The sequence below is a fragment of the Protomyctophum parallelum genome (assembly GCF_964188405.1).
Source record: "Protomyctophum parallelum genome assembly, chromosome: 7".
NCBI lineage: Eukaryota > Metazoa > Chordata > Actinopteri > Myctophiformes > Myctophidae > Protomyctophum > Protomyctophum parallelum.
The window spans coordinates 17,416,456-17,434,027 of NC_139705.1; the positions used below are offsets into that span (position 1 = coordinate 17,416,456).

General features: G+C 48.1%; 1 protein-coding gene across 1 annotated transcript in view; it reads left to right on the forward strand.

Annotated features, from left to right (window-relative positions):
- LOC310861954 (prickle-like protein 2) overlaps positions 1 to 15,749 on the forward strand; it is a gene marked incomplete at its 3' end in the record, with an annotated part of 57,639 nt that extends 41,890 nt beyond the window's left edge. The window contains exons 7-13 of the mRNA XM_083769691.1: positions 4,379 to 4,693; positions 5,507 to 5,610; positions 5,830 to 5,952; positions 6,401 to 6,699; positions 9,426 to 9,767; positions 10,403 to 10,647; positions 15,309 to 15,749. Of these exons, the coding sequence (XP_083625817.1) occupies positions 4,379 to 4,693; positions 5,507 to 5,610; positions 5,830 to 5,952; positions 6,401 to 6,699; positions 9,426 to 9,767; positions 10,403 to 10,647; positions 15,309 to 15,749 (1,869 nt within the window). The remainder of the gene's footprint in view (positions 1 to 4,378; positions 4,694 to 5,506; positions 5,611 to 5,829; positions 5,953 to 6,400; positions 6,700 to 9,425; positions 9,768 to 10,402; positions 10,648 to 15,308) is intronic.
- Between the last annotated feature and the right edge of the window lie 1,823 nt (positions 15,750 to 17,572).

Genomic DNA, 17,572 nt, shown 5'->3' on the forward strand with positions numbered 1-17,572 from the left:
TTCTGAAGGTGTCAACTACAAGTACCTATACATACGGCTGCGAATTCTCTTGTGTCGCGGAAGCCGTTAAGTATTTTGTTGTTTTGTTTGACCGATTTGGTCGCTTTGATTCTTCTTGTTTATTTACCGTTTATTGTACCGCCTCCCGATGTGAGGTTGGCTTGTGCCGGCTACGTTCCTGCCTCTGATCTGCTCTGTCATAGCTATAGCGCCACTAACTAGCCAGATAGGCGGTACAATGAGGTGTCAATAAACAAGTTAGGAAGAGAAGAATCAAAGCGACCAAATCGGTCAAACAAAGATTAAAAAGACTTAACGGCTTCCGCGCCACAGGAGATATTCGCAGCGGTATTTATAGGTACTTAAAGTTCACACATTCAGAAGCCCTCACACGAAAAAAAAGTCCTCAAAGAGCACAGAAGGACTTATCCAAAGGTGTTTACGTTTATTTATGTGTGCGTACCCGGTGGCAGGGTGGAGGTGGAATAGGACCCCATGGTCTGGGTCTAAAAAATTTCAGAAACTTCAGTACCATTGGGTTCTGCTTGTAGGGCTAGGGGTTTTCATGATGCTGAATCCATTCCAAGCATTAGTTTTGGAAAAAACACACTCATTGGGCTTAAAACGGCCATGCCCAAATGTGCTGACATCATCAATTTGTGATGACAGCATTGGCTGTTTTTAGCCCAATGAGTGTTTCTTTTGCAAAATTAATGCCTGGAATGGATTCAGGTTCTTCTATAGGTTGTAATTGGTATGGTCACATATTATGCCAATTATGAAAATTGCCCAACATGCAAGTTAGCATCAGTTTCTACATGCTGGGGACCCATACCAAACATTTCTAACATAAAACCTTGGTGTACTCAACATGTCCGGTTCACAATGGGGCTATGGACTGGCTACTAGACTAACATGGGAAATATACCTGTAAGAAACGAGCACAAACGAATATAATGCACTTGCCCACATGATGTAAAGCTGTTCATTATGCTTGTAGGCTACACATGAATGACCAAAATAAAATGACCACATAATTTCACTTGACACTGCCACACAATGGTTGTAATAGTAGTCCTATTATAGTCTCAGTCTGTAGTCAAGATACAACTAGTAAAAGTCTGTTTTTGCCACACGGTGACGGGAGGCTCATAACAGCCGTCTTCAATGCTACAGCATACAAACACGTGGTGCAACAAGTAAATTACCGAGATAATGTTTCCCCAGTAATGTCAAAAGCCACATTATTTTCACTCACCTCACAAAATGCCAGCTTCTCTTCTGGTTCTGATTTTGTCTTGATAAATCAACGAGTCACACGATATGTGTCCTTTTCAAGAGAAATGTAGGGCACCATTCCGCTCGTGTGCTTTCGAAGCTCGCGCGCCGCTCTTGTCCAGTGAAGTACATGTGTATTGTTTACCTTGTCTGTGTCGCGTCAAAAAGGACAGATCTACAAGCTTACAACGAGTTGAGACGCGACGAGCTGTGAGCTTGTTGATCGGTTCTTCTTTTTTTGTAACATGACACCCTGCGTGGGGAACTTTGACTTGGAGCCAACCAATAGGAAAGCACGAAGCTCTGTGCACTTATCACTTGGGGTTTGTAGTTTTCTTGTTGTGAAATCGAAAACAAGCTACGGGTAGGTAGGGCTACTGCCCTACTTATTTATGATGAACTAAAATTACTCGTGTGTGCATACCTGGTTTGTAGACATTTAGGCAGGCCCCCATATTTACCTCCACAGTCCACACGGAGTTGCACCACTTAGTTCACAATTCTTTTCTTCTTTCTAATTATTTGTTCGCTCCCAAAAATTGTGTTTTGAGTTGTTACCATCCGAGTTGGCTTTGTCAGTGGCTTTACAGCAGCGGTTCCCAACGTGGGGTCCGCGGACCCCTAGGGGTACGCGACGCATAGCCAGGGGGTACCCAAGCCCCCTCAAAAAAAAAAAAAAAGGGGGCTTGTGAATCATGGTGTGTGTGTGTGTGATATGAAATGTCCAGTACCTCCCCAGTGCCTCCCCAAGTGCCACCCCAGTGTCTTCCCTGCAGTGTCTGCCCAGTGCCTCCCCAGTGTCTGCCCAGTGGCTCCCCAATGTCTCCCCAGTGGCTGCAGTTTCTCCCCAGTGCCTCCCCAGTGCCTTCCCAGTGCCTCCTGCAGTGTCCCCTCAGTGCTTCCCCAGTGCCTCCCCAGTGCCTCCCCAGTGTCCCCCTGAGTGCCTCCCCAGTGTCCCCCCAGTGCCTCCCCAGTGTCCCCCTGAGTGCCTCCCCAGTGTCTCCCCAGTGTCTCCCCAGTGCCTCCCCAGTGCCTCCCCAGTGTCTCCCCAGTGCCTCCCCAGTGTCTCCCCAGTGTCCCCTCAGTGCCTCCCCAGTGTCCCCCTGAGTGCCTCCCCATGCTCCCCAGTGTCGCCCTGAGTGCCTCCCCATGCTCCCCAGTGTCTCCCCAGTGTCTCCCCAGTGCCTCCCCAGTGTCTCCCCAGTGTCTCCCCAGTGCCTTCCCAGTGCCTCCCCAGTGTCCCCCTGAGTGCCTCCCCAGTGACCAGCCGAGTGCCTCCCCAGTGCCTACCCAGTGTCCCCCTGAGTGCCTCCCCATGCTCCCCAGTGTCTCCCCAGTGTCTCCCCAGTGCCTCCCCAGTGCCTTCCCAGTGCCTCCCCAGTGTCCCCTCAGTGCCTTCCCAGTGCCTCCCCAGTGTCCCCTCAGTGCCTTCCCAGTGCCTCCCCAGTGTCCACTCAGTGCCTCCCCAGTGTCCCCCTGAGTGCCTCCCCAGTGTCCCCCCCGAGTGCCTCCCCTCTTTTTTTTTTGAGGGGGCTTTTGAATCATGGTGTGTGTGTGTGATATGAAATGTCCAGTACCTCCCCAGTGCCTCCCCAAGTGCCACCCCAGTGTCTTCCCTGCAGTGTCTGCCCAGTGCCTCCCCAGTGTCTGCCCAGTGGCTCCCCAATGTCTCCCCAGTGGCTGCAGTTTCTCCCCAGTGCCTCCCCAGTGCCTTCCCAGTGCCTCCTGCAGTGTCCCCTCAGTGCTTCCCCAGTGCCTCCCCAGTGTCCCCCTGAGTGCCTCCCCAGTGTCCCCCCAGTGCCTCCCCAGTGTCCCCCTGAGTGCCTCCCCAGTGTCTCCCCAGTGTCTCCCCAGTGCCTCCCCAGTGTCTCCCCAGTGTCCCCTCAGTGCCTCCCCAGTGTCCCCCTGAGTGCCTCCCCATGCTCCCCAGTGTCGCCCTGAGTGCCTCCCCATGCTCCCCAGTGTCGCCCTGAGTGCCTCCCCATGCTCCCCAGTGTCTCCCCAGTGTCTCCCCAGTGCCTCCCCAGTGTCTCCCCAGTGCCTTCCCAGTGCCTCCCCAGTGTCCCCCTGAGTGCCTCCCCAGTGACCAGCCGAGTGCCTCCCCAGTGCCTACCCAGTGTCCCCCTGAGTGCCTCCCCATGCTCCCCAGTGTCTCCCCAGTGTCTCCCCAGTGCCTCCCCAGTGCCTTCCCAGTGCCTCCCCAGTGTCCCCTCAGTGCCTTCCCAGTGCCTCCCCAGTGTCCCCTCAGTGCCTTCCCAGTGCCTCCCCAGTGTCCCCCTGAGTGCCTCCCCATGCTCCCCAGTGTCGCCCTGAGTGCCTCCCCATGCTCCCCAGTGTCGCCCTGAGTGCCTCCCCATGCTCCCCAGTGTCTCCCCAGTGTCTCCCCAGTGCCTCCCCAGTGTCTCCCCAGTGCCTTCCCAGTGCCTCCCCAGTGTCCCCCTGAGTGCCTCCCCAGTGACCAGCCGAGTGCCTCCCCAGTGCCTACCCAGTGTCCCCCTGAGTGCCTCCCCATGCTCCCCAGTGTCTCCCCAGTGTCTCCCCAGTGCCTCCCCAGTGCCTTCCCAGTGCCTCCCCAGTGTCCCCTCAGTGCCTTCCCAGTGCCTCCCCAGTGTCCCCCTGAGTGCCTCCCCAGTGTCCCCCCCGAGTGCCTCCCCAGTGCCTCCCTGAGTGCCTCCCGAGTGTCTCCCCAGTGTCTCCCCAGTGCCTCCCCAGTGCCTGCCCAGTGTCCCCCCAGTGTCTCCAATAGCAATACAAGAGCAATAATACAAATCAATCTTAATTTATTAATCTTATTCATTAATTATTGAATCAAATTAATTAATTAATCAAAATGTTCGACGCAAGAAGGCCCCCCTGCGGCCTGCGCCCAGCACCATGCCAAAGCTTTTTCCTGCAGGAAACACTGCTTGTGGTTGTAAATATATTGTTATCTGTGTTGCGAGGATGAGGGGGTACCTGGAAAAATATCTACCGCAAAAGGGGTACCTGGTCCAAAAAAGGTTGGGAACCCCTGCTTTACAGGTCTTTAAATAAATACGTCTATGGGAAAGATGTATGGGAAATTCTCTTCCTGGCTGACTAAAACTACAAACCCTTCCAGGACCCAGACGAGTCGGACTCATCAGACTCGGCATTCCAGAGCGCGCGCTCCCGCGAGTCTCACCACAGCACCAAGACCAAGGTGGGGAAGAAGGAGCGGCACAGCGCCACCGAGCAGCAGCATAATCAGCTGGAGCGCCAGCGCAGCACCGAGGCTGCTCGCCAGCCCCAGGCCCCACCCCCGGCCCCGCCCCCCATGCCCGGGGACCGCCTCTCTGCCGACGTGGACCCCCTGTCCGTCCAGATGGACCGCCTCAGCCTCTCCTCGGGACACACCCCCAGCCGCACCCCTAGTCGCGCGCCCAGCCTAAACCAGGTGACTTGTCAATTAATTATTTGGATTCCTGAATTGATATAGATTTGGCCGCGGAACCATAACAAATGAATTGTTTCAGGGTACCCCCAGGGGAGAAGATTTTTGTTAAAGAATTCAAAATGATTCAATATTTTCAAAAATAGCAGATGTAAAAGCTTACAGCTTACACCTTACAGCTTAAATTGTGAACTACTTTTGCTGGGCAAAGTGCATCTAGCCAATCCCAAGATGGCGGAGGTGCATGGGGCATGGAGCACGGAGGAGAGGACATTTTTACTTTTATGGATTAAACATGTTTACTGGCAACGCCGATCAACACACATTTCTGCGGGACACTAAAGCAGTTGAGAGTCTCTCTGCAACACTTTAGAGATGTTATATTTGTCAGAGACCAGAGAGTGGTACCAGCCGGTGAAAGAGAGAAGGAATTGACTTTCGCGGAACCCTGGATACCATCATTCAAAAAGATAATTAAAAAAGTATACAGGGTTCCGAAAGGAGAAAAGTCTCTCCCAAGGGCAGCTGGTAGCCTCCAGTAATCTACAGACTTGACACTCAGGCAGCTGTCAATCAAGCCTCCACCTCTCCATATTTCAGAAGCACAGAAATAATAAAGTAATACAAAATAATGAAAATATATAAATACAGACTAAAATTCAGCTGGCCGTAACACTGACTGAATTTATGTGTGTTTTGCTGTGTGTCGGCAGGGATTCTTTTGATTATTTACGGAAGATATTGGTTTAGAAAATCTTTACAGTGTCTTTGTGAATGAAAATTGCAATAGGCCTACAAATGCATTATTATTATTAGGTGTGGATGAGCCGGGATGAGCCGTACCCTCCCACCCAACAAGAGCCCTCCCCAGCCCCCACGCCCATACAGCTGCTGGGCCAATGCCACCCCCGACAGGGAGGGTACAACAACCCCAGCCTCAACCCCCCGGCCCAGAGCCCGGTCAACCCAGCGAAGAGGCCTGATTCCTGGGGGAACCCCCCGGCCCAGAGCCCGGTCAACCCAGCGAAGAGGCCTGATTCCTGGGGGAACCCCCCGGCCCAGAGCCCGGTCAACCCAGGGCAGAGGCCTGATTCCTGGGGGAACCCCCCGGCCCAGAGCCCGGTCAACCCAGGGAAGAGGCCTGATTCCTGGGGGAACCCCCCGGCCCAGAGCCCGGTCAACCCAGGGAAGAGGCCTGATTCCTGGGGGAACGAGCCACCAGGCAATCCTAAGAGGACGCCTCAAATGATGGCGGCCCTCAGGTAAGGGGCTGTCTCGATCGTGAGTTTGTTTTGTTAGCTCAACCAGTTTTGAGAGCGTGAAATGAGTGTCAAATGCACCCTTACGGTCCATTTGGTTGACGCTCTCAAGAGTTAACAATTATTGTTAAGCATCTGCATTAATTTATTTACAAGAGGTCTACACAATAAGGGAATGTAGAACAATTGCTCCTGTTCTCTCTCCTAATGGCACCACAATACAGCATGGAATTGTTTATGGACAAAATCTTAACAACAAAATAATATCTCTTCGGTCTGCGAGGCAAAATCTCATCAAATCCGGTCCGCGGCTCAAATGCCAAATAAATAATGGACCTTGATATGAAAAGGGTTCAAAACAACACAACCACTAGTTGATGTTGACCTTATCTCTCCAAATTATGGTTGATGCCCTACTTGCCATACAGTATTCAATAAATCAATCAATCAGGGGCCACTCCTTCAACGACAACTGGATCCAGCACAGCAGTCCCAGTGTGGACGAGTTCCGGCCCAGCAAGCTGCGCACCCAGATGAGCTTCAACGAGATGTCCAGCCACGCCAACAACCAGAACCACGCCTTCCTGGACCAGAGGGCGGTCAGCATGCACGGCGGCTTCCAGAGGGAAGGGCGCCCCCCTCTGACCAGGAGGAACCAGGTCAGCGCACTGAGCTTCAACGAGCCCCTGACGCCCCTGGAGCAGACTCCCCGCGGCTCCATGGACTCCATCACCATGTCCAACACTGCAGGTATACGCTTTGTACTTTATTTTATTGACAACACTAGGGTTATTTTTAAACTAGCCTCCGTATCCAGGCTAATATCGTTCGCATTCGGCTCAAAAAGAAAAGCCTGGGGAAAACTTGGCATAGGGTGCCCACTTCCATAACAGTGCAGAGGCGCTGCTCCAAATTTGGTGGTCAGTGTTCTCCGCTGTTTTCTACCGGAGAGGGGGTGGGGGCGGGGGCGGGTGCTCAGATCAGTGAACCAATAGGATCCACTACCTGTTTTCGACTGTCACAGTACGCTCCTCTAGACCAGACCACACAGGCTGAGCCAGGCTATATAAACTAGAGGGTGGGCTGCCCCGCCCCAGCTATTAATTTCAATGGAAGTTGCTCAGTGGGGGGTTGCTCGCCCGGGAGAACGCTCTACTTCTGCATTTTTCTTGTGAAGTGCTAACTCCATGAATAGAACGTGCCTGAATGGATTCATGAGCGAGCGTTCTGTGTTAAACCCCTGCTGCTCGTGCGACGTGCATGTATTTTGACCACCTGCAGTTCCAGCTTTGGCCAGTAGGGTAGGCTGGGTTTACCGTTTCCCAGCGCTTCTTGGGGCCTGGTTGGGATCCTATACGACAACGGTTCTCACACATGTCAAAGTCTCCCCTTAACTCTGACAGCATACAAATGGAACCAAATGGACCCCAACGGGTTAGGGTTAGGGTCAGAGTTACAGATATGTAAGGATCAATGTAATCCACTTTGAGAACCAGTATTTTGGATTTAGTCAGGATTAGAAAATGTATGTGGTAGACATTACAATTTACAGGAGTGGTTCACCCAAAAATTAGTTATTTTCTATATAGTACACACCACGTGAAGCCTTGAATTTATGGAGATTTTTGTTGTTGTTGTTTTGTCACATTGCTGAGCCAATAATTTGGTGGTCAATAGTCAATAGCAGACTCTTTGGAGACTCCACCAATCATCAAATTATTGGCTTAGGCAACAAACATAAAACAAATCTCCATAATTCAAGGCTTCAGGGGGTGTGTAAGCCATAGAAAGGTACTACTCCTTTAATGTTCTGCCTCCATGAGTCAACGGTTTTGTCATAAATTGAGTAATTAGCATAATGAGCAAATGAATAGCAAAAAACTGGAAATGCTTTTAACGTTTGCTTATTAACCTATATAAAGGTGATCTAAGTGTCTATGTGACCATGTTTGTGATATCCAGGATTCGTATCCTTTACTGAAAAAATCAAAAATTAAAACAAATTTAAAGGTATATTCAGTGATTTCACTCAAAAAACCTTAGGTTTCGTTTTTGGCTGTGGGACCCAGCCTTTCGTCCAATCAGGATAGAGAGTCAAAAACGAAGGTTTTTTGACCCCCAGGGGTTAACTGGGGACAGGGAGGAACTCCTTATATGGTCAGCACACTCTATAGTAGGGAGGATTATCACAACAAAACAAAAAAATAAGTGATATTTGAATTAAGTGAAATCACTGAATATACCTTTAATTGTATAGGACCATTATAATTATACCAGCTCTGACAGTGTGATAAAACCTGCTTCCATTAAACGGTTCCAAATGTGGAATTCATTCCTCTGGTTCCGCATCCCAACCCATCACTGACCCATCCATCCATCCATCCATCCATTCATTCATTCATTCATCCATCCATCCATTCATTCATTCATTCATTCATTCATTCATTCATTCATTCATCCATCCATCCATCCATCCATTCATTCCAGTACAGATGCTGCTCCCCACACTTCTCCACTGCTGTCAGAGAGCAAGTTGCTCAATACTGCCACTCGTTGACAAATGTTTGCAAAACCATGAGCCCTTTGTCACAGATGTGTGCTGGCTGGGGAAAATAACACAGCTGGCAACTAATATAATTCACAGTGGGGTTACGCTTGTCAAATGCTTCTGGGCTCAGCTACACTGAACAAACCCATCAGTCACTAATGCTATGCATCTGATAACTATAGAGCCTACAACAGAACACAAAACATTAGCAACAAAATGTGACAGCAAAGCAAGAGTGCCGGATTGAGATTTGATGGTGTGGTCGTTGCAGGGAACTAACAGCAGTGTTGATTTTGTCAACTAAAACTGTTGACTAAATCAATGTAGATTTAGTCAATTAAAATCTTAGGTCAACTAAAACTAGAATAAAACGAATGACTACGATTAAAACTACATCAAATGTGCTGTCAAAACACTGTCAGTGAGTGCCGTGACTTTTGTACTATTCTGTTGCGTATGTGTCTATGGAGTTAACATTACACTAATATACCCCCAGGTGTTTTGTATGTGTCTATAGAGTTAACATTACTCTAATAGTGTTTTTTTTACATGATATTTACAAATATGTATTCCCTGTCGAAGGCCCAATCGAATTACACCACGTTTAGTGTCATCCTAACCCTAACACCTCCACTATCCCCTCCCCTTTTATCATACAACACACAGCTGTGGTGTGGCCGAGGCTTAAGTTCAGGTGGGTGGTGCTAAGATGGAAACCAGGTATACTTAATGAACTGGTGGGTGTGGCCACATAAAACACTTTCTGTACACTATTTTTGAAAAAACTCTTCCTCCTAGTTACTAGGATCATGGGGTACTATGATTATGCTATAGGACCTAGTTTAATCATAGATGGTCATGTTTTAGGGGGGAGGGGGGGACAACTCCATTCGACTCCACTCCATCTTTAACTGTGTGTTGGTTGCAGGCAACTCTCTGGATGGGGCGACCAAGCGCCAGGAGCATCTGTCCCGGTTCTCCATGCCCGACCTCAGCAAGGACTCCGGGGTCCACGTGTCGGAGAAGAGCATCATTGGAACGCTCAGCCAGTTCCACAGCACCGAGTCGCTGTCGTCCTCGCGGCCCCCCTTCGGCCACAACAGTAACAACATGGACCCCCACTTGCACCACCCCGCGAGGGTGGGCTACCCTCTGCAGCATCAGTACTGGGACCCCCCCTCCCGGGGCCGTCCGCTGCCCTTCGATGCTCGCTTCGTAGGCGGGGTCGGTCCGTCGGGCAGCAGCGGGAACCTGCGCGTCACCTCGGCCAGTGAGCGGACCCCCCTCCGCCGACAGGTTGTAATAATATGGGATTTTGTCATTAGTTTGGTTTTAGTTCATTTTGACTCTTTTTTTTCTAGTTTAGTTTTTTTCTAGTTAGTTTTAATTCATTTTTAGAGAGGGATTTGCTAGTTTGAATTAGTTTTTATTTTTGTGCCCTTTTTTACTTTAGGTTTTATTAATAGTTTTATTTCATACAGGATTGTGCAGAATTCAAAAAGGTCTGTGTAATTGTAAGTATTGTGTAAAACTCAACAAAAGATAAGTTGTTAGACAATCAACGACAATCAATGGTTAAATCGAAAAGCATTTTGTCTAGATGTTTCACTTATTTTTGGTTAGTGTCCATACAGTTTCAGTTAGTTATATATATTTTTTCATTATAGTTTTTATTTACTTTAGTTAATGAAAATCTTTTTTAATTTTAGCTTTCGTTATCTCGTTAGTGGTCGTTAACTATAATAACCTTGCTCCGCCACCAGGAGACCGCCCCCCCGCAGCAGCAACAACAACAACAGCAGCAGCAGCAGCAGGCCCTCCCCCTCCAGCAGCAGCAGCCAGGATGGCACAAGCACCACCGCGGTAACCATGGCAGCGGCAACAACAACAACAAGGGCCAGCATCATCACCACCACCACCACCATCGCCGGCGGCGCCACAAGCGCTCCCGCCGCTCCCGCTCCGACAACGCACTCCACCTAGCGGCCGCCGCCGAGCCGCCGCCGTACCGCCGCGTCCAGGAGGACTACGACCGCTTCCCCTCCGGACACACGGCCCGGGAGCTGCTGGGCCTAGCTCCCGCCTCGTACCGCCCCAAACAACAGCAGCAGAGGCCCTGCCCCCGGACTACGTCCGACCTCACGCTGCAGGTAAAAGGGATGGGACCATAATACCTCCGACCTCACGCTGTAGGTATAAGGGATGGGACCATAATGCAGGTATAATGCCCCGTTCAGACCAAAAAAAGCTAGAAAAGAAAGCAAAGCTAAACTCATTTCGAAGCTGCTTTTTTTTTGAGAAAGTGGGCGTGTACAAGGTACCTGTCACTCAAGCTGCCTGGACTGGCTTGAGATGAGAAAGAAAACAGGCAGTTTGAGCAGATGCGCATTTGAAAGTCTAAAATGTAAAATAGCGACTGTAGAGGAGAAATAATTATATATTTAGTTACATCATAACCTACATATGGATGAATAAATAATATAATCTTGGTAAACTTGTTTGTAAATAACCGAACGAGACTACGGACCGGATCTCGATCCTCCCTCTTTTACCCCAGCTGAAGTGCTCGTCTTGGGGTTGGGGAAACCCCCCACTCCGCTCTCCTCTCCCCCAGGCCACGAGCGAAACCCTCCGGGCATTTTTTTTAAATAGCGGCTCTGTATGTAATGTTAATGTTGATTTAGCAAGAGCATACCGTAGAAATACAATTGTATATATCCAGCACGTCGTAAAAGCAATTAAAACAGCTTATGTTTACGTGCTGTTTCCAGACATTCAGTCTCAAAGATCTGTTTTTCTATCCCTATCTCGGCCCTGTCTGTCTGTCACTGACCATCCTCGGCTGTCTGCGGCCAGCGGTCTGCTCCTCCACCACCCCGGGGGAAACATTGTGCCAACTAGTAGGCTAGGCATACTTTAACTACTTAATAAATAATCAATATCACCGCAACGGAGTCCAGTGTGTGTGTGTGCACTGTTTAGGCCACATTCAGCGACGGATAGCGTTCTGGACTGGGCAGTAGTCCGCATCAATGGCTTCTGGGATTCATTCTGGGACAATTGATCCTGCATTCCCCCCCCCCCCCCCCCCGGTTCTCATCGAAGCCATTCCATCGAAGCCATGTGTGTTATTAATCCCATTAATCATAACCTATATTTATCGATGAATAAATAATATAATCTTGGTAAACTTGTTTGTAAATAACCGAACGGACCGGATCTCAATCCTCCCCAGTCTTCAGTGCTCATCTCCCCCCTGCACACCGCTCTCCTCTCCCCCTCTCGAGCGAAACCCTCCGGGCATTTTTTTATATAGCGGCTCTGTATGTAATGTTAATGTTGATTTAGCAAGAGCATACCGTAGAAATACAATTGTATATATACAGCACGTCGTAAAAGCAATTAAAACAGCTTATGTTTACGTGTGATTTCCGGACATTCAGTCCCAAGTCTCCCCGCGGCGCTGTCTGTCTGTCACTGACCCTCCTCGGCTGGCTATATGTGGCAGTAGGAGACCGCTCTTCCACACTGCACATTATCATTTACAGTCCTCAGTTCAGGACAGGTCGGATCAGGGATGTCCGCATGCATATCATACAACTGATATAATATCAATTATTGATCTCTCTCGCGCGCGCACACACGTGTCCCCGTGTCGGGCTTTCAATATCACACACACACACACACACACACACACACACACGACGACCGGCTGAGAGCGGGCTTCTCCTCCCCTCTTCTCGGGGAATGTTTGGGGGGAAACTCCGACACCGGTTGGAACTATATTGTTTAATTGTTTGTCTATCTATCGATCTATATCTGCTAATTTATCAACCGTGTGTGTGTGCACTGTTTAGTCCACATTCAGCGACGGATAGCGTTCTGGACTGGGCAGTAGTCCGCATCAATGGCTTTGATGAGAAAAAGTGACAATCCAGTGGGAACACGGAACACAACCTGTTTTCACCGCTTCGACAACTTGTTTCTCATATAAACTTTCATTTCTATCGATAAAATCGGCTATGGTCTTGCCAGATATCCATTCATATTTCATATACAGCCCATACTTAAAAAGTTTATTTTTTAATTCGGAGATTCGGGCCGCACAGCTTTCGGAGAGGCAAATGGTTTTGTGAAATGATCTCAACTCCGCCTCCTCAAACCACACTGTGCTCTGATTGGCTACACGCAGCTTTTAAAAGCTCCAGCGTTACAAAGCAGCTTTCAAGTTGAGTTTTGGTGAGAAAAATAATGCAGGTATAAGGGACCATAATGCAGGTATAAGGGATGGGACCATAATGCAGGTATAAGGGATGGGACCATAATGCAGGTATAAGGGATGGGACCATAATGCAGGTATAAGGGATGGGACCATAATGCAGGTATAATGGGACCATAATGCAGGTATAAGGGATGGGACCATAATGCAGGTATAAGGGATGGGACCATAATGCAGGTATAAGGGATGGGACCATAATGCAGGTATAAGGGATGGGACCATAATGCAGGTATAAGGGATGGGACCATAATGCAGGTATAAGGGATGGGACCATAATGCAGGTATAAGGGATGGGACCATAATGCAGGTATAATGGGACCATAATGCAGGTATAAGGGATGGGACCATAATGCAGGTATAAGGGATGGGACCATAATGCAGGTATAAGGGATGGGACCATAATGCAGGTATAAGGGATGGGTCCATAATGCAGGTATAAGGGATGGGACCATAATGCAGGTATAAGGGATGGGACCATAATGCAGGTATAAGGGATGGGACCATAATGCAGGTATAAGGGATGGGACCATAATGCAGGTATAAGGGATGGGACCAAAATGCAGGTATAAGGGATGGGACCAAAATGCAGGTATAAGGGATGGGACCAAAATGCAGGTATAAGGGATGGGACCAAAATGCAGGTATAAGGGATGGGACCAAAATGGCGTTATTATTGCATGATAGCATGTTTCTTTCTTTTTTTCTATGATGCAAGAAAGATGTATTTGGCGCTGCACTGTGGCGACATGGACTAGGGCTACGCTTGCATGCGGGCCCTTTGTCTAAGACAAATTTCTTCCTCGGGAGACTAATAAAGTATATCTCTATCTCTATCTCTCTGTTATGTATAGGCAGATGCCAGGTCATTATTGATCTGGTATCATATAGTGTTTATAGTTTCAATATACGGATATTCTACTATTTGAAACGGTAAACTTTAGACTGATGATATATGGGTTCTTAGTGTACTAAGCAGTCCCGCCTCCTTTCATGGCGACGAGCGGCCCAGAAGATAATTTTTCCCGTAGACGTTTCAGAAAGTATTTATTTAAATACCTGTAAGTCTCGGACAAATCATGACAAATTAAAAAAATTGGGCCGAACAAATAATTAGGAAGAAGAAAAACAAAAATTGTGTTTTACCCTGCCAGTTTTCCGTCATACACCAGGATGAATTAGCTATTGTTGAGCTGCAAATTCAGTACCTTTTAAACCCTGTAAAGTACTTGGTATTCTAACTAACGTCAGAATGACGCCAGAACAGGCCAGCTCCATATATGGAGATACCGATATAGAGGTGATCAGGTCCAGAGCCTGCTCTCCCTGTGCACGTGGAACGTGTGTGTCAAATTCGGTGGCACGAACGGTTCCAGAGTTATGTGGATTACAGACGTACACTCATTGCTGCATTACTGTATTGCACTTCTGGCTAGACGCTAGGGCTGGGGCGGTATGGGATTTTTATTACCGCGGTTATTGCCGGCCCCCATACCGCCGGTATGGCGGTTATTACCCGGGAGAATAATAAGAGGGCTAATAAAAGTTACAGGTATGGTGTGTGCGATATTAATTGTGAGATTACCATAATGACGGTAATCATTAAAGGACCACTTTTGAACCTATCTTCATATAATAGGTCCTCACTAATAGTCATGATAAAATGGCACGTTTCTTTCTACTCGGTCTGTGTCACATAGGAGGCCTAATCTAATTTAATACCCCTGCCATAAAGCATTACACTTGTTTACAAGAGGGTCCACCATTTTCAATTCATCATATCATTTTGTACACTATGCACTTCTATAAAACCAAAAACAGGAAATCATCATAAAGGAGGTAAAAAGGGGGAAAACGTATACAGTGAGGGGGGGAAAGGGGTGGGTGGAGTCAAGGGATTTACATCTTAATGACAGTTTGTAGGGCGTTCCACATTTTTGTGGCATAGGAGTGAAATGAATTTAGGTGGACCCTCTTGTAAACAAGTGTCCACTCACAGTTAACAGTCTTTGTATTGAGTTGTGCTTGAAATGTAGTGTAATTCTGCAAACTGTTAATAAATATTTTAATCAATCAATCAATCAATCCTTGTTTGTGCCGAATCTGGGTTGCACATGGTTTTTTTTAACTCCCTCTGGTGTTGTTGTGTTGCTGGCATGATTAGACTGACTGAGCGTCACTGTTTATTATGATACACTTTTCATTTCATAAAAAAAAAAAAAAAAAAAAATCAACCGCGGTAATGAACCCGATACCGCGGTATGCGTTACATACCGGCGGTATGGCGGTATTGCGGTTATTGCACCCAGCCCTACTAGACGCCACTCTTCATTTCATTGTCAAAGTATCCATCTGTATACTAGTGACAATGAATTGAATCTAATAATAGCTAATAATAACAGACATACAGTACAGAGTGCATTTTAGTTAGATAGAAGTGCCATTTTAAGTTTTAAGCATATTTTGATTATGGCGATAATATTGTTAATCGCAATTATGTTTTGCCACAATAATAGTAACATGTCATTTTTGCAGGACGCCGGAGTGCCCGGGGGCTGGCCGCCCAGGGGGCCGGGGGCCGGTGGGAGCACCGGGGCAAGCTGGGGGGCCGGTAGCGACGGCTACCACGGGGGAGAGAGAGGGGGCGGCGGGGGAGAGCCGCCGTGGTGCTACAGCTGCTCCTCGTCCTCGTCGGGCTCGGAGGAGCAGGAGGAGGAGGGGGGCGGCGGCGGCGGCGGCGAGGCGGGAGGGGGCTACTTCCTGGGCGAGCCCATCCCGCGGCCCGTGCAGCTCAGGTACATCAACGAGGAGCTGCGGCACCGCTACAGCCCCGCCTCCTCGTCCGGGGGCATAGGGGGGGCGGGGCACCACCATCACCACGCCCCCCTGCTGCACGGGAACCACGCCCCCCACGGCAGCCATCATCAGCTGCACACCCGGCAGCGCAGGAAGAGCAAGAACTGTGTGGTTTCTTAAAAGAGAGAGAGAGAGGCGGAGCTAAAATGTGACTCTTCCTCTTCATCCTCCTCCGCACTCCGAGCACGACTCCTGGAAACCGGTCACGTCCCGAAAATGTCAATAGGCGCTACATGCACGTATACGCCTACTTCCGGGCCTCTTCACAGGTGTTACGGATGATACTAATGAAGGCTCTATTCCATCCTGGTGCACAATAGCAGCACCAGTGCATGGGTCTCAAAGTGTCCTTGAGTGGGTTCCTAAGGACACCGCACAGGTGCGTAACGCTGAAAATGTACAAATGCATGTACACTCTCAGTTACAGACCTGTAAGGGTCCATTTGGTGCCATTTGTACATGTTATGGGGGTCATTGAAATGTACAAGTTTGAGAACCACTGTACAATTAACCACTTAATTTGTATCATCTGTAACACCTGAATGAAATCAGAAGAGGCCCGAAAGCAGGAAGAGTTATTTCCAAAACGGCGTACGTGCATAGAGCCCGTTTGCTTTTTTTTGGAGGAGCCGGGAGCAAGGAGACAGGAGGCTCCTCCCCGTCAAGCCGCTTAATTGGAGCGAGGATCTGGGCGAGGATACGTCAAGTATATCCTTCCTGTCTCCTTTGTGGATGTTCTTTTTAGTTTTTCCCTCTTAGGAACATGTGACTTATAATGTCTCCTCCTCCACATGACAACCCTCCGGGCTCCGGAGTACTCCGCTGATCCAGCACACACGTCATCATCAGGAACTGCCGTAGCTTCTAAAATGACGCTGTACTGAGCGAGGAGCGTTCCCATTACTTACAGCGAACACCATCCGTTCCTCGGTCCTAGCCTCCTTTGCTCAGAGGTGGGGCTTAGGCGTGACAGGAGGGCGCAAGGATGGATGTATGAGGATTGGAATTTTGCTAGTGTGTGTCAGAGAGAGAGAGAGGGGGGGGGGGGGGGGGTGTATAGAGAAGAGGGAGTAGGTACAGTAATATCATATCGCGACAATACTATCACATAGGTAGGCCTATAAAAAAAAAAAGAACAGACGATCTATGATCTGCTATTTTGGCTATAGTTATTTGACAACGTTTAAGTTATAAGTTACAACTGAAAAGAATCACAATATTATGATATATTATATCCCCAGATATCTAGTCTAATATCACAATATCAATAGTATCGATATATGCCCAGCCATATAAGACAAGATATTATATATAGTGATAGAATCAGAGTGGTAGACTGACTTGACTAGTTAAACGGGACAGAGTGATAGACCAGTGATCCGGAGACCACCAGTGGTCCAGGTGGTCCCCAGCTAAATGATGGAGAGTTGGTAAACAAATGGTCCCTTTATAGATCTTTAACTAGTTAAATTACGCTCTCAAGAGTAAAATTATTGTTAATAAAAATCTGCATTACTTAATTCTCTTAAGTCTACACAATCAGAGAATATAGAAGAATTGTTATTTTGGTCAACGTTTGCCTGTTGTTCCTACCAACATCAATACGGCATGGAGTTGTGGACAAAATCTTATCCAACATTAACAAAATATTTTTTGGTTTTGGCTCCGAGAGGCTAAATCTCATCAAATGGTGGTCCGTGGCTCAAATGCCGAATAAATAATGGACCTAGACACGAAAAGGGTTGAAAACCACTGAGTTATAGTGATAGACATAGACTGGTACAGTGACAGACATGGAGTGATTGAGTCAGATTGATTGATAGTGATAGATTGATAAGAGCAACAGAGGAATAGACTGATCGATGGACAGAGTTATAGATTTGATATGACGAAGAGTGATAGATTCACATTTCTGATAAGACTGATAAGAGTGGATTTTTAGC